The sequence below is a fragment of the Pseudorasbora parva genome, chromosome 8 (assembly GCF_024679245.1).
Source record: "Pseudorasbora parva isolate DD20220531a chromosome 8, ASM2467924v1, whole genome shotgun sequence".
Lineage (NCBI taxonomy): Eukaryota > Metazoa > Chordata > Actinopteri > Cypriniformes > Gobionidae > Pseudorasbora > Pseudorasbora parva.
Genome location: NC_090179.1, coordinates 11,862,754 through 11,887,045, shown reverse-complemented (window position 1 = coordinate 11,887,045; position 24,292 = coordinate 11,862,754). Strand labels below are relative to the sequence as shown.

At 42.0% G+C, this 24,292-nt stretch overlaps 1 protein-coding gene across 1 annotated transcript; it reads right to left on the bottom strand.

The window, feature by feature from the left end:
* Positions 1-443: 443 nt before the first annotated feature.
* LOC137084470 (olfactory receptor 52E8-like) lies at positions 444-1,397 on the bottom strand. Its single transcript, XM_067450740.1, has one exon. The coding sequence runs from the start codon at positions 1,395-1,397 to the stop codon at positions 444-446; it is 954 nt and encodes a 317-aa protein (XP_067306841.1).
* Between the last annotated feature and the right edge of the window lie 22,895 nt (positions 1,398-24,292).

Genomic DNA, 24,292 nt, shown 5'->3' with positions numbered 1-24,292 from the left:
ACACATGCATTTTCTGTAAATCTGCTTTGAAATCAAATGTATTGTGAAAAGTGCTATATAAATGTGAATTAAATTGAAATGTGAATTACTTAAAGTAAGGAGAAAAAACAAACAAGCTCAAACACAGTTAAGACAAAAAATGTTAAAACTAAAACCGGCAAAATATATTAACTTGCAACATTTGGTATATTAAAATGCACAATGTTGAGTAACAAAGAAACAAATGCCAATAAGGAAATGTGTATTTTGTTGGATATTAAGGTGGAGATTGTTACAGAACCTCAAGGAGATTATGACTTGTTTTATGATGACATAATATATCTGTCATGCGAAACAACCTGCCTCATCATATACCACTAAACAAATCAGAAAATTAAGTTTTATGATTAAAAAAAAAAACCTCTGTAAAACCAAGTAGCTTTTTTAAAATGGCATATTCTCATTTAATTATTTATCCATCGAAAATTAGCAACTTTTGACCATTGAAACAAGCATACAACTTTTCTGCGAATTTCTGGTAAATTTAAGCCATAAATAAGAGGATTGAGAACAGGAGGAATTACCAGAAATTCCACTGAAAATATTATAGCCACAATCTTATATTTGTCTGAATCATACCGACTTAGAGCTATGTCACAAAACGAAGCTAAAGAATAGTTTACAAAACTTATAATGTGAGGAAGACATGTTTGTAATGCTTTGCCCCTAAACTCTTTGGAGCTCTTTTGACAAATTATTAAAATTCGGACATAAGTATATAAAATGAAGAAGGCCGGGAGAAAAATTGTCGTTGTTGTGACAAAAAATCCTATTATGTTGTTACTCAAAGTGGAAGACCCACAAGAGAGTCGAACCACAGACCAGTTGGAACAGTAAAGCCGAGGTATGTCATTCCCACACAAAGGCAACCTGGCTGAGAAGAAGATAATGAGACCCATTGAAAACACTGCATAAAGGGATGCTATTCCCATATACAATGCTGTTAACTTAGAGGTCATGATTTTATGATACTTCAAAGGGTTGCATATGGCAACAAATCTGTCATATGCCATCAGACTTAATATTGTAAATTCAGATATTGCAAAAGTATAAATTGTAAAAATCTGAACAAAACACGCTGGCCTAGAAATGGTATTTGTATCAGAAAGGAGATCAACCATTATCCTGGGGAAAAAACCAGCTGAGCCATAGAGATCATTCACAGACAAACACGATATCAGTATGTACATTGGCTCATGAAGAGATCTCTCTTTAAACACCACAAACAAAATGATGGCATTAAATAATATAATTGCTAAATAAACTGAAAGTGTCAATATTAGGATGAGATATTTTATGTCAACAAACTCCTTGAACAAAGTGAAGTAAAAATATGAAGGCATGGTTCCATTTTCCATTTGCTGGTCAAAACAGTGAAATTGAGACAAAAAAATGTATATAGATTCAGTTGTTGTCTGTTATATGTTGAAAAAAAACATCCATTTGTTTTTTGATGTCCTTTGTTCAGTCTAGTCCATTAAAGTTTTCTAAAGTAAAAATCAAGAGAGGTGTTCAAAACAGTGAAGGGAAATGTGACTTGTTGTTGCCTTTGATCTGAGGCAACTGATGAATTTGCTGTAAGCAGTTTATATAACAGCTGCCTCCACTATCACATAACTATACCAACAGAAAACATATGGGAATTGACCTCATTAGTTTTGCTATCCATTAAGTTAAATAACAAAAAGGGTCGTAATAGGTTGTATGGTTGTATAAAAATCTAGCTTAAACCGCGAGACTTTAAGTGTACGTTTGCTGATTTTCAACCCACTTAGAATTGTTCAAAGTCTTTAGTATATGTAAATTAACAATGTTTACTTTCTCTCTCTCCGTGTGCAATGGAGCAATAAATTCCTGTGTTTTGTTTTGTTTCATTTTTTTTCAGACTGTTGGATTGACAGAAGGTTATTTTTTCAGCCCAGGCTCATTGGCAAAACTTACCTTTGGCAACATTTCTGCAAAATTATATTATGTTGCATTGTGCACGTTTCAAAGTTTCAAAAACACGATCTCATGGTAATGTGTATCAATAGTACGAGTGTGAAATCTTGTGGAATGGATATGCCAAAATGAGTTTTGCCATGTAAATGCTACACAGTTTCACATGCATATGATAAGCACTTTATGGCGTGCATATGACACGCTCTTGGGTAGGATTAGGGTGGTGGGGTGGGGGGTTTGTACCCATAATACGCCATAAAGTGCGTATCATATGCACATGAAAAAACGTGTACCATATGCACGCCAAAACTAATTTTGGCATATACATTCCACGAGATTGCACACTCATACTATTTATATGCATTTTCGTGAGATCGGGTTCGGTAAAAGCTAGTTCAATCAGTATGCCGTACTCCCATTCGGGATAGCTCTGTCCCCTCGCGTCTTCACCAAGATTGTCGAGGCAGCCCTTGCGCCACTCAGGCAACAAGGGGTTCGCATCCTGAACAATCTCGACGACTGGCTCATACTGGGCCACTCTCGGGAAAAGGTCTACTGGGAGAAGAGCAAACTCTGCCCCGTACAGAGGATCTCTTTTCTCGGTATGGAGATCGAGTCGGTCGCCATGTGCGCGCAGCTTACCGGCGAGCGTGCAGTCAATGCTGACTTGCCTCCGTCAGTTAGAGAGCAAGAGTGCGGTTCCACTCAAACTGTTTCAGAGGCTCCTGGGGCATATGGCATCTGCAGCCGCGGTGACGCCACTCGGATTGCTTCATATGAGACCGCTTCAGCACTGGCTTCGCGATCGAGTCCCGAGATGAGCATGGCAGTCTGGCACGCTCCGGGTCCCAGTGACTCGGGCCTGCAGACAGACACTCACCCAGTGGTCAAACCTCAGCTTTCTACGGGCAGGTGTGCCCATAGAACGAGTTTCCAGGCATGTTGTTGTATCAACAGATGCGTCCACCACGGGTTGGGGTGCCATGTGCAATGGACATGCAGCCGCCGGCTCCTGGACAGAGAGCCAGCGCCGCCTGCATATCAATTGCCTTGAGTTGCTGGCAGTACAGTTCGCCCTGCACCTCTTCCTAGCATTGCTGAAAGGTCAACACGTTCTAGTCAGGTCGGACAACATGGCCGTTGTAGCGTACATCAACCACCAGGGCTGTCTACGCTCTCGCCGCATGTCCCAACTCGCCCGCCATCTCGTATTATGGAGTCAGAAGCGCCTGAGGTCCCTTCGTGCTGTCCATATCCCGGGGATCCTGAACCGTGCAGCCGACGAGCTCTCACGGATTCAGCCAATCCCTGGGGAGTGGAGACTCCATCCCCAGTCGGTCCAGCTGATCTGGGATCAGTTCGGGGACGCACAGGTAGATCTGTTTGCCTCCCACGACTCGTCCCACTGCAGCCTGTACTATTCCCTGACCGAGGGCACACTCGGCATGGATGCACTGGCGCACAGCTGGCCGCAGGGCCTACGCAAGTATGCGTTTCCCCCAGTGAGCCTTCTTGCACGTGTTTTGTGCAAGGTCAGGGAGGACAAGGAGCAGGTCATTTTGGTCGCCCTGTACTGGCACGGCCAGACCTGGTTCCCAGAACTAGTGCTCCTTGCGACAACCCCTCCCTGGCAGATGCCTCTGAGACAGGATCTCCTCTCTCAGAGACGGGGCACCCTGTGGCACCCGCGTCCTGATCTTTGGAACCTCCACGTGTGGCTCCTGGATGGGACGCGGCAGGTTTGAGTACCCTACCACCTACGGTGGTGGCTACCATCACTTCCGCTCGGGCCGAGTCCACAAGACAGGCCTATGCGTTGAAGTGGAACCTCTTCGTCAGTTGGTGTTCTTCCCGAAAAAAACTCATTTATCCAAGAAGGGTTGGATTGAAGGCTGTCTTCTTCCACCCTGAAGGTTTATGTGGCCGCTATCGCTGCCTACCTCTTGGATGGTAAGTAAGCACGACCTGGTCATCAGGTTCCTGAGGGGTGCGAGGGGACTACATCCTCCTCATGCTCCTCTTGTACCCTCTTGGGACCTCTCAGTAGTTCTAAGTGCTCTGCAGAGGGCCCCATTTTAACCTTTGCGGTCAGAAGATGTTAAATTCTTGTCTATGAAGACAGCGCTCCTGACCGCATTGGCCTCCATCAAGAGGGTAGGGGACCTGCAGGCATTTTCGGTTGACGAAGCGTGCCTGGAATTCGGGCCGGGTGACTCTCACGTGATCCTGAGACCCCGGCCTGGATATGTGCCCAAGGTTCCCACCACTCCGTTCAGAGACCAGGTGGTGAACCTGCAAGCGCTGCCTTTGGAGGAGGCAGACCCAGCCTTGGCTTGCCCCCTTGGGGTCAGGGCACACTCCACTCGGAGTGTGGCCTCCTCATGGGCTTTAGCGCATGGCGCTCTGCTCACAGACATCTGCAGAGCTGCAGGCTGGGCGACACCAAACACATTCGCCAGATTCTACAATCGCAGAGTGGAGCCTGTATCCGACTTTGTACTCGCCTCTACAAATGGCCGGTAATGGATTGGCTCAGGTGTCTTCGCTTGCTCGCCATTCCACTCCACGGACTGGATACGTGCAATATTTTTCTCAGGTGAGCTCCCCGAGAGCCCTGAGCTCCTCCAGCACTGACGACGCAGACGCCAGTAAGTCTGCCCTTAGCCTAGACACTCGTGTCCGGCCAGCTTGCCCCATGTGCTTGGTTCCCCTCCGACGACCCCCACATATGTATTTCCACCGTAAGCCTCCCTGAGCAGGTGTATTCCCTTGGCAACCTTGCCACCCCCTGGGGTTAAAAATCCCCCTGCGGCTGGTACCCCAGTGATCTTCCGTATGCAGCCCCTCGGGTCATACGTGTATCCTTAAGTCCTCCCTACGCGTAGGCATCTTGGCGCATATCTCCTACTGGAATATTCCTCCCAGTGTACCTTGTTATTCCTGCGTTAAGTAGAGGCCTTTGACCGTCCTAACTTGCATCAGGGCACTCACGCTTGCGCAGGGCACTGGAAGACAACCGAGTGGCGTGATTACACTGGGACCCCCATTTGTCAGTCACTCACGTTACGTCGGAGTGACTGAACGAAAGGGAGCGCCTCTGTTACGTATGTAACCCTCGTTCCCTGAGGAGGGAACGGAGACGTAACGTCCCACTGCCACATCCGCTGTACCGCTGGAACGGAGTTCATCTTGGCTCCTCAGCAGGTAAAACATAATGCGATTATGCCAGCTACTTCCTTATATACCCACATGGGTAGGTGGAGTTACGCATGCAAATCTCGCATGCCCATGGCATTGGCACTGCCATTGGGCGCTTTCTAGTCTCGGAGATGATAGGCTTCTAAGCGAAACCCCCATTCGTCAGTCACTGACGTTACGTCTCTGTTCCCTCCTCAGGGAACGAGGGTTACATACGTAACCGAGACGTTTTACACCTTGTAACACATCAGACCCTGAACAGATAATCCACCAGAGGGAGCCATCACCAGTTCTAGTGACACTTCCTGTTCTAGTGACACTTCCTGTCTCTAGACTCACTTCCTGTTTGTAGCTTTAAAAGCCATGTGCTTCATTGAACTCATTGCTAAAGTATTGCCAATTTATTCTGCCTTAACAAGCATTTACCATTGTCATTTGTCTTTTCTACTGTTTTGACCTGTTTGCCTGTTAACTGGATTTTCCCTTTGACTATCGTTTGGAGTTTGTTTGCTGTCTGCCTGACAATTGAGTTTCTGTACCGTGCCTGTACTTTGATCACGTCCTTGCCTGTAGTTTTGGGTTGTTATATCTGTTCCTAACTCTTTGGCAATAAAGTTCCTCTGCAACATGGATTCTAGTCTGCCTTCAGCTATGGGTTCGTTACACATCTAAAGTTTTTTTTTTTTTTTACTTTTTTACTATATTTACATCTAAAGTCTTAGGTTGATCACATTGTGATTTCACTATTGATAGTGCATACTAAATACCAATGTTATACAGCTGGTGGCTTAAAAAACGAAGAAGAAAAAAACAACCTTTGACTATGTTAGTGTGCACAATTAGAACGGCTAACTGCTAACTTTCAGAAGGAAGGAGAAAAAAAAACACTTTTTTGGATTAGAGGCTGTATGCCAAAAAAAGTGTGTTTTCTTCTTTAAAATTTTAAATGTGGCATTTTATGATTTGTCACACATCATTACTGTATTGTGTAAGCCTTGTAATAGTGATATGCACACACAGCAGTCGGTATTGCGTCTGGCAAAGAGCCCATTCAAGCCCATTTCTAGTCCGTCGAAAATGCAGCACCAATCAGAAACATTGGGGCAGACTTTACACGATGACGACAGTGCAGCGACGGTGAAGCAAGCAGATTTTTTACATTACAAAGATGGATGGCATCACTCGTTCGAATCAGCTATCGCTTCTGTTTTAAGTGATTTGAACTTTTCCTTTTCGTTAAAACCCGAGCAAAGAACAATACTCGGCTACCAGATGTGGATTACACCGGGTACTTTGATGAGGAGATGGGGAGTGTGATCATGTGCTAACACCACACAGCAGCTCTGGATCTGGCCTTTCTGTGCTTATTTCCTCTTACTACAGTAGATCTGGTAGTCATGTAAAAAATAAAATTTAAAAAAACTAGCATAACTATGCTCAAGTCTGAACATGTTCTAACTTATCTGAAATGACTGAATTTGAATAAAGTTTGCGAGACAATTTTCCAAAGACTCATTATTATTTTTTTATTTTTTTAAATATTGAAAATCGCGTTCTAATCGGAATGCAAATGCCTTTCAACGAGGGCAAATGCGATCAATTTAGCAAAAATGTTGATGGAGTGGTGGTGGACACCAGCTATTATCATGTTTCTTTTACAACAATGGCAAAATTCTTGCAAGCCAATGCAACATCTTCCTCGAAATCACAAACAGACCCTGCGTCCCAATTCACATACTATCCATACTAAATAGTATTCGAAAATAAAATTAGTATGTCCCAAATCGTAGTATGTTGAAACAAGTATCCCAAAGACACCCGAAAGGTTGAATAAATATTCAATATTCGGTCAGAATTCGAAGTGCGGATCAACGCACAACGACTGATATTACTCACTATTGCAAGTTGGACGAGGATTCACTACAAACGCAGAAAAAAAAGTGTTAAGCTACAAACATGACGGATGTGCGTGTCACGGAGACAAACCCCGTGATTCCCTCTGCTGGCCAGCAGAGGGCCCCATCTCCCGAATACTAACATACACGCACCCATTCACCCATCCACACTGACTTGCACTACATTTCCCATAAACCCCATCCTTGGACTTTGATCACCGCCCAGCTGCAGTTTATCAGGACCATGTATTTAACAGACTGTGTTCTCTAGGCAGACGCGAAGTCTTGATTCTGCCACGGCCATCATTTCTGAGCGTTATTTTCCTGTCTGATTCCCTGTTGCTGTTGTGCTTTGTTTATCGTCTACGAACCTTTGCTGCCTGTCTACTGACCCTTTTGCCTGCCCACTGGACTGTGATTCTTTGCCTGTTATCCCGACCTGTTTGCTTGTTTACCGACCACTCTTCAGCCTGTTCTACATTGTTGTATCTGCTGTTACCGACCCCTGCCCGTACGACCAAGAGTTCATTCAATAAAGCCTGCTCATGGATCCGATGTTGAGTTCTGAGTCATTACAGTGCGAGTCCGGCAGTTAAGAAGAGAGGTTTAGATTAAGGGCTTGAGTGATCAATTATCAGTTTTTAACCTGACTAAGAGATATATATATTCCACGTTATCCACATTCACCTGCAGCAGCATTGTGAACTTGTATAATGATATGTTTGGCCATTAACTTTTAAATGCATCATTATAATGTACTTAAACTGCAAACACATGAGGAGTCTCTGCATTAAAGACCCACACATTGTAAATCAACGTGCTACTACATTTCTCTTTGATAGGGTAGGAAATTAAACAGAATGTGGAGGATTAACTGTGAAAAGGATTGATAGCAGTTTAAAGTTATAGCTGACAGAGTAGTATGTCCCAAAGCTTGCATACTCTCCTGCTACACACTCAAAAGTATGTACTTTTTCTTCACAAAAAAGTACATACTTTTAGGTCGTAGTATAAGTAGGCGAATTGGGACATGTTTCTCCATTGCTCTGCATACGCCATCTCCTTCATCGCTCTGATGGTTTTAGGTCTATCCAAATGTGCCTAGAGGCATTTGAGCCACGTTCGTTGGTGACACCCCTTTGGAAATGATTTGTCTATAAAGCTTTGCCGGACAATAACTCACTTACTACTGAGAATGGTCTTGTTTTAACCAGGCTACATTAGGCAACAACTTGCTCATAACTGCATGGATGGATGACTATAAGAAATTGGCCTGTGTATCACCTCATATTACAACCGCAATGGAACATGAATGTATGACTTATCGCTTATTTGTTTATAATCAATCAATCAACTTTATTTATATAGTACTTTTACTATGACGATTGTTTCAAAGCAGCTTCACAGTGTTAAACAGGACATACTGCAACAAAATTTTATTTGGCTGTACAGTCGTTCTGGAGAAAATTAGCTTATTAGCTTATTTTAATTTATCATAGAGCGACAATGTTGGCAGATCAGTATTATAATTTATACTAGTATTATTCAGACCGCAATTACGTGCTGAAGTATAATGTGTTAAGTGTTTGCTTAAGTACTGGGGAGCTAAACCATTTAGGGCTTTGTAAGTAATAAGCAGGATTTTAAAATGTATGCAATGTTTAATAAGGAGCCAGTGCAGTGTTGACAGAACTAGACTAATATGATCATACTTCTTGGTTCTAGTAAGAACTTGAGCTGCTGCGTTTTGGACTAGGCTGATTGATTGTTCCTGATCGATTGCTCCTGTCTGTCTGCCTGCTGCTGCTGCTGCCACCACAGTGTTTGTAGCTCTGTATAGCTGTGTTTGAATCTCTATTTGATATATTTTCTTTGTAATCTACACTGCTAAATATAACTTACTCATCACCATATAGTGTTTAATATAGCCTATCAATTTAAATTTGACATTACTAGCTTTTAATCTAAATCACTACCACACGTTAGCTTTTCGCTAGCCTGGTAGCTTTCCATCCCAGCATCCGGGTCTCCTGTTTTCTGAGTTCTTTAGACAACTGTGGTGAGTTGGATTATTAAAAAGACTCCATCAGACAACTGTGGTAAGTTTTAGATTCATCAACAAATACGGTAAGCCATGTCTTCTTCTCCTGTCATTGTCACTTGCACTGCATGCTACATGTTTAGCATATCTATCTCCGTTGGCGAACAGGGCTTCACATGTGATAAATGTAAGGAATTAATCAGGCTGACGGAGAAGATTTCAGATTTAGAGACACGCATCCAAGCTTTATGTGAGAGTAGTGAGAATGTAACAGCTTTAGATACTGCTTTGGATGCGACTAGCTTAGTGAACACTCATTGTTTGGTTCCGGCTGAGCCCACGCAGCAGGGCTGGGTGACGATGAGAAAGCATAGTCGCGGATCAAAAAAACGCTCTTCCGTTCTGATTAGAACATCAAACAGGTTCTCCCCACTCAGTGACGCACCCACTGAGGATCCTGTTGAAAGTGCCCTAGTTATTGGCGATTCTATTACACGGAACGTGAAAATAGAGACACCAGCCACCATAGTCACATGTTTACCGGGAGCTAGAGCGCCTGACATCAAAGCAAATTTAAAAGTGCTGGCTAAAGCTAATCGTAAATTCTCTAAGATTATTATTCACGTTGGCACTAATGATGTTCGACTTCGCCAGTCGGAGATCACCAAAATTAACATTAAAGAGGTGTGTAAACTCGCAAGTACGATGTCAAAAGCTGTAGTTTTCTCTGGTCCTCTCCCTGCGAAAAGGAGTGATGAAATAGTTAGCAGATTATCATCACTCAATGGCTGGTTGTCTAAGTGGTGTCTGCAAAATAACATAGGGTTCATAGACAATTGGAAAAGTTTTTGGGGAAGACCTGACCTGTTGAAGATAGACGGCATTCATCCCTCCTGGGCTGGTGCTGCTCTTCTCTCTAGTAATTTGGCACATAGTCTTAGAGCTAAACCTTGACTCATTGGGGCCCAGGTCAGGAAGCAGACAAACTGGCTAAACCAACCGTCTGCTAGCTGTCTCACGCCACCAAAGTCAGCTAAATCCCAGCACATAGAGACTCTTTCACCTAGATATTATCATATAGAGACTGTGTCTGTTCCCCGACTTAGTAAATACAAAAAAAGGTAACGCTTTAGTTTATGGCCCGGAAAGTACTGCATAATTAAAGTGAATTTACAGCATAACTGAATTTACAGCATAACTTTTTTAAACTAAATTTACAAATTATTTATACTGTAAGTATTTTTTAATTAAGGGGTAATTATACTGTAAGTTTTTTTTTTGGGAATTCTTTGCGATTCCATCTTTCAAACTTTAGTAAGTGTGTAATGTTGCTGTTAGAGCATAAATAATACCTGTAAAATTATAAAGCTCAAAGTTCAATGCCAATCGAGATATTTTATTTAACAGAAGTTCCCTTTCGAAGCAGAGACATGTGGGATACTTCTTAAGATTTATCTCTGGAAAGGAAGAAAAAGAAGAGGAACATGATGAGGATAAAGCCAAGCAAGAGAAATGACTGTGTTCTAAATCTTCTTTTTTTTAAGTTTTAATTTTTAATTTTTTAAATAAAGGTTTCTGAGTGATATCAGATTGTATTTGTGTTTTTATTGTACTTACCCTGTAATTACATGAAACAAGAGGAGAACAAGTGCCACTTTAATTTACAGCCCGCACATCCATACTTACCCCGTAACTACACGAAACAAGATGAGAACAAGAGCAACTCTAATTTACAGCCCGCACATTCATACTTACCCCATAACTACACGAAACAAGAGGAGAACAAGAGCCACTTTAATTTACAGCCCGCACATTCATACTTACCCCGTAATTACACGGATAATTACCCCTTAATTAAAAAATACTTGCAATATAATTACCTCTTAATTAAAAAAGTACTTACAGTATAATTACCCCTTAATTAAAAAATACTTACAGTATTACCCCTTAATTAAAAAATACTTACAGTATAATTACCCCTTAATTAAAAAATACTTACAGTATAAATAATTTGTAAATTTTCCTGATAGTTACCCCTTTATTCCCCCAATATTACATATTGTTCCCATATACTTACTTTATAGTTACACTATAATTACCGAAAGTTATGCTGTAAATTCACTTTTATTATGCAGTACTTTCCGGGCCGTAATCTAAAGCGTTACCCAAAAAAACATCAAAACCATTCAACAGTAAAAATTTAATTGATGTCCAACAAATAAACAACAGATATAATACGGATGAACAATTGATAAAGCTCGGGTTGCTGAATATTCGATCCCTTTCGCCAAAAACGCTTGTTGTCAATGATATGATTATAGATCATAACTTAGATGTGCTGTGCTTGACAGAAACCTGGCTAAAACCTGACGATTACATTACTTTAAATGAGTGCACCCCCGAGATTATTGTTATAAACATGAGCCACGTCTGAAAGGTAAAGGGGGAGGTGTTGCTATAATTTATAATAATATTTTCAGTATTACTCAGAAGTCTAGTTTCAAATATAATTCCTTTGAAGTTTTGGTGCTTTATGTAACGCTGTGTAGTGTAAATGATAAATCCCGTCTGACATTTGTGTTGGCTACTGTATACAGGCCACCAGGGCACAATACAGACTTTATCAAATAATTTGCTGGTTTTGTATCGGAGTTAGTATTAGCTGTAGATAAAGTACTAATTGTCGGGGATTTTAATATCCACGTAGACAATGAAAAAGACGCATTGGGATTGGCATTTAGAGACATTCTAAACTCTATTGGAGTTAGACAACACGTATCGGGACCCACTCATCGCCTTAATCATACTTTAGATCTAATAATGTCACATGGAATAAATGTTGATACTGTTAAAATTCTGCAGCAGAGCGATGACATCTCAGATCATTACCTAATATCATGTATACTTAATTTACCTAAGGCTGCAAAGCCATCCCCTCGCTTCAAATATGGCACGATATGGACGATAACCGCTGCAACTAAAGATTGCTTTGTACATAATCTTCCTCATCAGTTCCATCTCCTCAGCATTACAGATAGCCAAGAGGAACTTGATGCTGCAACAGAAACTATTGACTCTCTCTTTACTAGCACTTTAGACATAGTTGCTCCCCGGTGCTTAAAGAAGATTAAAGCAAATAATCCAACGCCGTGGTACAATGAGCACACTCGGGCCCTTAAAACAGCAGCCAGAAAAATGGAGCGCAGCTGGAAGAAAACAAAACTGGAGGTTTTTCGCAATTTGTGGAAAGAGAGCATGATTGCATACAGAAAGGCCATAAAAACTGCTAGATCTGCTTATTTCTCAACTCTTTTAGAAGAAAACAAACACAACCCTAAGTATTTATTTGATACAGTGGCTAAATTATCAAAAAATAAAGCTTCAGCTTCTGATGTTTGTAAACAACACAGCAGTAATGACTTTATGAACTTCTTTACTAGTAAGATTGATAACATTAGGAATAAAATTATAACCATGCAGCCGTCTATTACAGTATCACTTCAGACAGAGCACTGTAGTGTCACTGAGGAAAAATTACACTCATTCACTACTATAGGAGGAGAAGAATTGGCTAAACTTGTAAAATCATCAAAATCAACAACATGTATGCTTGACCCTATACCGACTAGGCTATTAAAAGAGATACTTCCAGAGGTCATAGATCCTCTGCTTAATATCGTTAATTCATCTTTGACATTAGGATATGTACCGAAAACTTTTAAGTTGGCTATAATTAAACCACTTATTAAAAAAACGCAACTTGATCCTAAAGAATTAGTCAATTACAGGCCAATCTCGAATCTACCGTTTCTATCAAAAATACTAGAAAAGGCTGTGTCTTCACAATTATGTTCCTTTTTAGAAAGAAATGGTATATGTGAGGATTTCCAGTCAGGATTTAGACCGTATCATAGTACCGAGACTGCTCTAATTAGAGTTACAAATGATTTACTCTTATCATCTGATCGTGGTTGTATCTCTCTATTAGTGTTACTTGATCTTAGCGCTGCATTTGATACTATCGATCACAATATTCTTCTGAATAGAATCGAAAATTATGTTGGCGTTAGTGGAACTGCTTTGGCATGGTTTAAATCATACTTATCTGACCGTTATCAGTTTGTAGCAGTAAATGAAGAGATGTCACACCGATCACAAGTTCAGTATGGGGTACCGCAAGGCTCAGTGTTAGGACCGTTGCTTTTCACCCTGTATATGCTACCACTGGGAGATATCATTAGGAAACATGGCATTAGTTTTCATTGTTATGCTGACGATACTCAGCTCTATATTTCCTCTCGCCCTGACGAAACCTACCAATTCACAAGATTAACGGAATGCATAGCTGATATAAAAAATTGGACGAATAGTAATTTCCTGCAACTTAATTCAGATAAAACTGAATTTTTAATTATTGGACAGAAAAGTTCCACAAGTAGTAACCGAGAATACTGTCTAACACTTGATGACTGCTCTGTCAAGCCCTCGTCGTCAGTGAGGAACCTGGGTGTGCTCTTTGATACCAATCTTTCATTTGAAAGCCACGTTTCTGGCATCTGTAAAACCGCATTCTATCATCTTAAAAATATATCTAAATTACGGCACATGCTTTCAATGCAAAATGCTGAACAGTTAGTACATGCGTTCATGAGCTCAAGGCTAGATTATTGTAATGCTCTACTGGGTGGTTGCCCTGTTCGCTTAATAAACAAACTCCAGCTGGTCCAAAATGCAGCAGCTAGAGTTCTTACTAGAACCAGGAAGTATGATCATATTAGTCCAGTTCTGTCAACACTGCACTGGCTCCCTATTAAACATCGCATACATTTTAAAATCTTGCTTATTACTTACAAAGCACTAAATAGTTTAGCTCCCTGGTACTTAAGCGAGCTCTTAACGCATTATACTCCATCACGTCTATTGCGGTCTCAAAACTCTGGCCAGTTGATAATACCTAGAATATCTAAATCAACTGCAGGCGGTCGATCCTTTTCCTATTTAGCTCCTAAACTGTGGAATAGTCTTCCTAGCATTGTTCGGGAAGCAGACACACTCTGTCAGTTTAAATCTAGACTAAAAACACATCTCTTTACTATGGCATACACATAGAACATTTTTAACTTTCATTATTCAGATCAATTGACTGATTGTTAGGCTGCATTAACTAGGTCAGCCGGAACCGGGAACACTTCCCATAACACCTGATGTACTAGTTACATCATAAAAAGAGTGGCATCTACGCTAATGTTGTCTCTCTGTTTATCCCGAGGTTTATCCCGGATCTGGGCCCTGTCCGGATCGGATGGTGGACCTGCCTGGACCTGACCAGCTCATCCTGGAGTGTCTGCTGAGCCGTGTCAAATGGTGTCTCCTCCGAATTTGCCTCACTGGCACGACATGCTCAAAACCCGTCTTCGGCGCAATAATTCCGATCTTTCATGTATTCATACTCTTGTGTAATCGACGCGCCCTCCCATCATTTATTTCCAAATAAATCTGTCTCTTCCGTGATACCCTGAAATTTTGAATATTCCAATCTAATATGATTTCTGACCTGTAGGGTTGCCAGAATAATAATCTTACAGGGTGTGTTAATAGGCCAGAGGAGAACTGGCACCCCGACTGAGTCTGGTTTATCCCAAGGTTTATTTTTCTCCATCACGTCCTGATGGAGTTTTGGTTCCTTGCCACTGTCGCCTTTGGCTTGGCTTGCTCAGTTGGGGACACTAAAAATATGATTAAAGTTATTCAACTTATTATACAAATAAAATGTATGAATTAGGTCTTATTTAGTTCTATAAACTTAAATACTGATCTGCCAACATTGTTGCTATATGATAAATTAAACTAAGCTGATAACATCACTGTTTTCTCCAGTACGACTGTACAGCCAAATCTAATTTTGTCGCAATATTATCCTGTTTAACACTGTGAAGCTGCTTTGACACAATCGTGATTGTAAAAGCGCTATATAAATAAAGTTGATTGATTGATTGATTTATTGATTGATTGACTAGATGGAGATTGTTTATTAAGTGAGCAGGGCAACCACCCTGTAGAGCATTACAATAATCTAGCCTTGAGCTCAGGAATGCATGTACTAACTGTTAGGCATTTTGCATAGAAAGCATGTGCCGTATTTTAGATATATATTTAAGATGGTAGAATGCAGTTTTACAGATGCTAGAAACATGTCTTTCAAATGAAAGATTGGTATCGGTTCCTCACTGACGACGAGGGCTTGACAGAGCATTCATCAAGTGTTAGAATGAAAACTAACGGCATGATTCCTAATGATATCTCCCAGTGGTAGCATATACAAGGTGAAAAGCAACGGTCCCAACCCTGAGCCTTGCGGTACTCCATACTGAACTTGTGATCGATGTGACATCTCTTCATTTACTGCTACAAACTGATAACGGTCAGATACGTACGATTTAAACCATGCCAATGCAATTCCACTAATGCCAACATAATTTTCGAGTCTATTAAAAAGAATATTGTGATCGATAGTATCGAATGCAGGGCTAAGATCAAGTAACACTAATAGAGAGATACAACCACGATCAGATGATAAGAGTAAATCATTTGTAACTCTAATTAGAGCAGTCTCTGTACTATGATACGGTCTAAATCCTGACTGGAAATCCTTTATATATTCCAATTCTTTCTAAAAATGAACATAATTGTGAAAACACAGCCTTTTCAAGTATTTTTGATAGAAACGGTAGATTCGAGATTGGCCTGTAATTGACTATTTCTTTAGGATCAAGTTGCGTTTTTTTTAATAAGTGGATTAATTATAGCCAATTTAAAAGTTTTCGGTACATATCCTAATGTCAAGGAAGAATTAATAATATTAAGAAGATGATCTATGACCTCTGGAAGCATCTTTTATAATAGCCTAGTCGGTATAGGGTCAAGCATACATGTTGTTGATTTGGATGATTTAACAAGTTTAGCCAATTCTTCTCCTCCTATAGCAGTGAATGAGTGTAATTTTTCCTTAATGACACTACAATACTCTGTCTAAAGTGATACTGTAGTAGACGGCTGCATGGTTATAATTTTATTCCTAATATTATCAATCTTACTAGTAAAGAAGTTCATAAAATCATTACTGCTGTGCTGTTTAATGAGACCATAGCCATATCACCCTGTAGCCCAAGACTGGTTGCCCACTGAAGCTAAGCAGTAGCTAACCAGGATAGGAGACATGCTGGAAAAACTAGTTTGCTGTTAGAATAGGTGTAAGAGAGGCCAGCAGGGGGCGCTCACACTGTGGTATGTGTGGGTCCTAATGCCTCAGTATAGTGATGGGGACACTATACTGTACCAAGCGCCATTCTTCAGATGAGGCATTAACCCAAGATCCTGACGCTCTGTGGTCATTAAAAATCTATTTGTCAGAGGTTCAAGAGGTTCAAGTTAAAGAGCACATGACATTTAATAGGAGCAATGTGTATCAACAAATGATGTAACAAAACAAAAAAACATGTTATTAACAGGTCATTACTTTTTCCACTCTTAATATTGTCCCTTGGCTATCACAGCAAATCATCTTCTCCACCACATCTTCCAGAGGGCCAAGATAAATGGACCTTCAGGTTTAATTAGACATTGCAACACTTTAATTAAGTCCCTTTGGTCAAAAGTCCAGTCCTAGTGAGGCATATGACTGATGTTGTAAATAAAGAATATTGCATAATTATTCATGGAAGGTCAAGCACGTGACTCAAAGATGACAATGACAACAGCGATAGTGCTCATGCTGTGTGGTGGAAGATGTAATGGTGGAAAATGTGGAAAGTTAATTCCTAGTTGAAGAATGAACAAAACAAGATGACCTCAAAAGGTCACATCAAACGTTTATTTTGAATCATGTAAATATAAATGCAGATGTTGGTGTGTCCCTTGTATTTGATATTGTACTATCTTTTGCTAATCAAATTCACATTCTAACATTTTTAAGCATTATTCACTATCTGAGTAAAACTTTTTCAGTTATCACTTCTATTCCACACTCAAATAAAATGCTATTGTATTACAAAGTGCACAGTGTACTCTGAACTCTCAGAGATCAGTCAGGTTCCACCATCACCCAATCACAGTTTTTAATATCACCCGAGTTCTAATCACCCGCACCTGCTCCACATCAGCACTGACCTATATATGAACACACCTCACACAGGCACATTGTCTGGTCACGGTCATGAATAAGGACTCACTTTCCTGATATTAACTGTCCGATTCTACCTACCTTATTCCAACTAAGATGTCCTTCCTCCATTGTATCGTGTCTCCTTCATCTCCCTGGTCCTCTGTGTCTGTTTATCATCTCCTTCTCCAATCCCAGGTTTCCTTCGGTATACATTCCCATATTCGTTTGGGTCACATGACGTCACTGTAGCTTTGCGCCGCCATCTATATGACCGATGGTCTCAATAACACCTGCAATATGATGTGCAGTTGGCTGCAACAACAGCCGAAAGAGGAACTCTGAACTGGTATTTTATGAAGAACAAACTGTTAAATATGTAATATTATTTTATAGCCTACTTCCTGTACTATCAAAAAGGGATGATGATGTATGTTTCTGAATGAATGGATGAACTATACTTTTGGTATGTTCTCTTTGGAGCTCAAGCATTTGATTGAGATTATCTGATGTCTGATGTTTCAATTAATCAAAAATATGTCAGGAAAAGTCAGGGAGATTCGGTTTCAATCAATTTGGTTCGAGAGTTAGAGATAAAAGCATGCTAATGAACTACACTGACAATGAGTGCATTCACATGCACGTTCCGATTATGCCTAATAAGCCGGTAATGAACATGGTCATGTAAGCGCGGTAACCCGTTTTCCTTTATCTGAGTTTAAGTCATAAGCGGCGTGTGGCAAGCAGCTAGGCGAGAGTGCCGATGGCGAGTGATAATGAGCGGCAGCTGCATGCCACACCGGTCTCATCTCACGGTGGAGTGAAGACCGTGGAAAACGAGAGAGGACCAGTCCTGGATTTATGTTATGCTTTGTTTACGTTTTGTTGTGTGTGTGCGGGCAGTCGTCCATGAGGGGCTACCTGCATTACTTTCGTTTTATTTGATTAAAAGTCTTTAAATGTTCGCCAGTTCCCACCTCCTTCCTTCCCATCTACGAACCCGTTAAACGGCGTTAGCATAAACCGCTCGACACAGGTAGTTTTTTGCCTCTTACCCTGATTTTGTGCGGCATGTAATTGCATTAACCTGCTTTTTGTCGGCTTATGGAAGTGTGCGTGTGTGATAGGGACAAACCGCAAACTTAAAGCAAATTTAAATGTGTCCAGCAAGTGTTTTGCATGAAATAAGGATATGTATCACAAACACTGACTCTTTTAAGGCTCTTTTAAAATGATAAAAAATTTGTTCTCATCTCATGCAGCAGAAGTAGAAGAGGACAGCAGTCAAAATGCTGCATTTGTAACTGCATGAGAGAATAAAATGAGACGAATTTTTTTTGACATGTTGCAAGCCACAGCATATTTATATGCATCGGTATTCTTGAAAGCCTTCAAACGATCTCCACTGTATGGGGATGGGTTATGTACAATATATATTCTATTTAATAATGGACAAAAGAAAACTGGGGGTAACAAATAAGGATCAGATCCTAAAATTGAAATTTTCTCCAGGTATCTCCGTCTCTCATTCAAATGGGCAGTTTGGGCGGCCACTGGGCGAGATCAGTTGTACATTTAGCTGCGTTCTATTTGGTAGTGACATAGAGCATCTATGAAAACGTCTCGGTTACGTATGTAACCTTAGTTCTACCAGAAAGACTCGGGGAGAAATATATTAACAATAGTGCATTTATTAACAGCTCAGCAAGCTGATAGTGTACAGAGTAATTTTGGCGTAGGCCCCGTCCGAAGAGCATAATCCGAGGGTCTCGGATCTGCAATTCCTGCCTGAAGACGAGGGCAGGGGCGCAGCCGACCCCCCGGTAGGGTATGGACAGGGCCATCCTGGTGGTGGTGGGGAGAATGGGGGTAGTCGTCACTTCAGTATCTGCGAACTCAAACATGTGTAAGTACAGAGCCTTTATACCGTGAGCATGAGAATATCATTGGATTAGAGTGAAGGCATTAAGTGACGTAGTAATTGAGTCTTCCCAGCAGAACTTATGCTAGAGCTTTCATTTCCCTGAATAGGGAACGAGACGATGCGTCACAGCTGCGGGAACGCCTCTGCGTGATTGCGTCCTGAAGCACGTATGTAACCAACCAATGAGATGACGGAACGTCATAGGCGGGTGAAGTCATTGACCCGGAAACTATAGGCTTGTTCGACTTCACCTAGCGATGCGCAGACCGATCGGCGGCTGACTTGAAGCAGTGCATGCCGGTTAGAAATGTTGTCCGACTTGAGACAGCGCCGACTGCACGTGACTGTGACGTCTGTCAACAAAGTACCGCGAGAGCGATTCGAGAGCAGCCGGCTGATGCAGCCGCTACAGATTCTCAAGGGGGACTGCAGGTGGATGCAAGAGCTCTGATGACGACACAGCTGATCCACGATTGGCCGATTCGCCGCATGACAGCGACCACGTGCGTTTTGTGTTTATTCTAAAACCTTACGCTATGCTAATGCTCACAAATCATTTATTTATAACAGTAAAACCTCTTTTCGTGCAGCCGCGATGTTATACCATCATGTTTATCAAACTAAAACTGATAAAAACCGTTGACAACACTTCATTGATAGTGTATGTCTATATGTTGAACATTAATCTTGTCCAAATAGACACTTTATTAAACAGTACATAAAGTATTGAATGAAAATGTAATTTGAAACATCTGTGTATTTGAGAAATATTGCATTTATTTAACTTCAGCTGTAATAAAGTTTGCAAACGCAGTGCAAGCGTCACCACGGGAAGCAGAAAGTGGACTTTACGTCTCCGTTTGCAGCTCCTCCCCGCCGACACTCGGCTACTCTCGCCGATCGCATGCATCCAGCCGCAGCCGATGTCGAACACACCTAATAAAGGACCCGTGAACACAAACAGGAACTAGCTTCGAAAGCCTGAAGTAAGCGCTCACAGGCACACAGGGAGTATGACCGGGTGATGCAGCGTCTCGTTCCCTATTCAGGGAACTAAGGTTACATACGTAACTGAGACATTCCCATTTCAAGGGAACTCGAGCTGCGTCACCGCTGCGGGAATGACAATACCCACGTCCCCATACGAGCCGGATGCCCGTCCACCATTGGCTAATGAACGAGCACCCGGGGGTGGCCATCCTCAAATGATTTGCGAGGGCTCTCTGCGCCCCGGCATTGTGGCCGAAGGGTGGCGGGCACCATATGCTGAGGTGAACACCGCCTGCCTCCGGAGGGGACCACCCTCACGACCCTGACTTCCATCGCGTCAGGACCTTTTCGACACAGCCTTCTTAGAGATAATGACGGTCCTCAGATCCGCCTTACCCTTCTAAGACTGCGCCTGAGAGCGTTGTCCCCCGCCCCACCCCTTTTGTGGAGGGGTACGGGTGGCAATGCTCTGTTTTTGTTGCGCTCGGTGTGAGGAGCTCGTACTCGGTTTCTGCTGCTCCCGCCCAGCAGCAACAGAAGTCTGGGGTTTACGAGGGAGAAACTGCTGAAGCGCGCAGACTGTTTCTTGGCCTCCTGAAATCTGTCGGTGACCGTAGTGACGGCATCACCGAACAGACCATCAGGAGACAGCGGCGCATCCAGCAGAAAGCTCTTATCTTTCTCCTTTATATCAGTGAGGTTCAGCCACAAGTGCCTCTCCGTGGCCACCAGGGCTGCCATAGAACGGCCAACAGATGTGGCTGTCTCCTTGGTGGTACGGAGAGCAAGAACGGCCGAAGACCAGAGCTCTCTAATGACATCAGCTCCGATCTCCTCACTTTCCCCAAAAACTTTTAGCAGGTCAGCTTTGTAAGGTCAGCTTTTGTTTGCCCAGCAAAGCCGATGTAGCTCTTAATGGCTCGGTGGGAATGTCGGGGCTTTGATGGATGATGCCGATTCGGGAGAGAGATGGCTCGCAAGTGTCTCCTCCACCCTCGGCATTGACCCATATCCATGTCTTTTCAGCCCAACTATATTGCTATAGGTCGATGTTTGTGGGCTGAAAATCCTGGATGAGACCGGGTGATTCCAGGACCTCGACACCTCAGTGTGGAGGTCGGGAAAAACCGGCAAACCCCGACGTGGTGGTTGAGCAGAGTGCGCGGGAAGGAAACGCTCATCTAATCTGCTTCTAACAGATGGGCGTTCCTGATCTCTTTCTTGTGGCCAGTCCAGACTGAGCCTGGCCACTGCTCTGCTCAACACATCCACTAGTTCCTCACTAGCAGGGGAACGAAGTGGCGAATCCTCGTTTCGACCTGCGTCGATACTGACAATATCCACCTCCTCGGAGCTGGATAATTGCAGCATCGATGCCTCACTCGGGGCGGAAGAAACCGCAGCGCGTGCTTCCAAACCCTGAGTAGAGGCAATGGAACTGGCAAGTAAAGGCACAGATAAGGCAGGGCACGTCTCTAACCCCGCTGCCAGATCTATTGATGTAACGATGTCACATGCCTGTCCTGTCGTGTGTGCACTTGTGGGTTTTGTTATGTTGAGCATGTGCTCGTGTCCCTGTCAGTTCCCTCCCCCTTGTTATCTGATTATTGGTTAATTTGCCCCACCTGTTCTCCCTCATTATCTGCCTTGTTTGTTCCCTTTATAATCTCCTTGTGTTTGTCAGTCTGTGTTGGATCCTTGTGTAATGTCTGCGTCTCCCGTTCTCCCTGTGATTCTGTTGGTTTGTTTAAGTTTATATTTTATTATTCTATTGTGTGTTTTTCCCCCTCGTGGGTTTTGTTTTGAGTTTATGTTTATTTTGTAATAAATTATCTTTCTCTGCACTTGAGTCCTCGCACCTTTTCCTTTGTCTGTGACAGACAAAGGAAAAGGTGCGAGGACTCAAGTGCAGAGAAAGATAATTTATTACAAAATAAACATAAACTCAAAACAAAACCCACGAGGGGGAAAAACACACAATAGAATAATAAAATATAAACTTAAACAAACCAACAGAATCACAGGGAGAACGGGAGACGCAGACATTACACAAGGATCCAACACAGACTGACAAACACAAGGAGATTATAAAGGGAACAAACAAGGCAGATAATGAGGGAGAACAGGTGGGGCAAATTAACCAATAATCAGATAACAAGGGGGAGGGAACTGACAGGGACACGAGCACATGCTCAACATAACAAAACCCACAAGTGCACATGTAGTAGGTTGAAAGATATATGCATGTATGTTAAAGCAAAGGAGAGAGAAAAAGGACCCCCCCCCCTTAAAATTTGGTATGGTTAAAAAAATATATGAGCATTCATTTATTGATGGTTAAATTCATTGTTACCTTCTTTTTATGGTAAAGAAAATGTTGCTGTTATTATTGTCTCCTGTAGAGGGCGTTTAACGCTGTTGAATTAAGGTATTGCACCGGGTGCGTCAGAGTTAATAAAACTTTGCCAGAGCTTGCAGCCAGTACTACTGTCTCACAGCGTTTCTCTTATTTTTCTACAGGTGAGCAAAAACAATGTAAAACTGGTTGAAACTGATGTTAAACACTGTTTATCAAAGATGTGTTTGATTTATTTTTGATGAGTTGCTGAGAAAGACGGTTCGTTTTATTAGAACGCATTCAGTAGTAATGAGTCATATATCGGATTACACACGAGTGACAAATATGTGACGTCGCAGTGAATTGAGAGAAAATACTCATGTGAAAAGAGTTGATAAATGTTTCTGCAGTGCTTTATATGTGGATGGTAATTGGATTAGAAAGTTTATGTGAGTTAAATGTACATTTGTTTATGAAGTTATCTTGAGCCACAATGGCAGCGTGGGTATGCGTGAATTAGAGCAACATGACATCCAACATGGCGACTTGCATGTAAAACGTGGTTTGTGAAGCCTAATCTAGATTAATTTCTGCAAATGTAATTAATGTTTATGATGATGTGAAAATGTGAAAAATGGTAGCAGGTGAATGCATTGTTTGATTCTAATGTGTTACAGAACTGCAGACAAAAATAATTTCTGAAAAAAATCATTTATTGAAATGTAATTCGCATTATTGGAATGTGTTGTGTCACAGAGAAAACAGTAATTGTTGTTCTGTAAAGTTAATGCTGTTAATACATTGAAAACTAAGAAGAAAACAAAAGAGAGTTAATAAAACTTTGCCAGAGCTTGCAGCCAGTACTACTGTCTCACAGCGTTTCTCTTATTTTTCTACAGTGATTCATTTAACTTACCCATTCAGGCTTTCCAGGCCTGATGCGGGTAACAATTTGGGGGCTCGTCCGGGATCAGCGCCACCTGGTGGTCGGGTGCTGATCAGTAAAGAACCACAGTGGTTAAACATCATTTGTCCCAGATCAGTGAGTTAAACGGCAGACACCAGCAGTCCAGTCATGGCTACTCTTCGAGAACTACGGTGGGAGATCGAGAAGCAGCTCCACCTGCTGGTCAGCTCTTCAAACTGCAAAGCACTTTATGATGTAGCCCTGTGCTGTGCGGAGGAGGAAGGAGAAGAGGTCCCAGGCGTGGATGCAACAGAGGTGGAACTCTACGACTTCATCGTTGATTTCATGCGAGGAAAACAACTGCAGAGTCTAGAGGACCAAGGAATGGCCCGCTTGCTGACCCTTCATGACCTCGTTCGTGAGTTGACCGCTACAGGACAAGGTTTCGCTTCCTACGTCGAAGAAAACGAAGAGACTGTGGGACTGGTATCACAATCTGCATCGACATCAGTAGCTGCCAAGATGCAGGTAGCACAAACTACAGGTCTGTCATCACATTCAAGAGCTGAACAAACTGTTCCACTGCCTAGAGTGTCTGAACAAATGACTGGTCTGATTAAATTCTCCGATGTTGCATCCTTTTTGCCACGTAGGGAGTTTAAAATTTATGGTGGACAAATTTCTGATTTAAATTCAGACTTGAGTTTCAACAGCATTTGTAAGCAAATTGATGAAGGTATTGCTGAAAATTTCACAGAGTCAGAAATCATTCGAACAGTGTTAAAGGTAATCAAACCTGGTACTTTCAAAGAGATGCTTATCACGAAAGACAGCCTTACAGTAGCTGAGTTGAAACGTTTC

What these genes read in the sequence shown, in the direction of transcription:
- LOC137084470 (XM_067450740.1), bottom strand. Translation starts at nt 1,397, where the DNA reads ATGGAAAATGGAACCATGCCTTCATATTTTTACTTCACTTTGTTCAAG.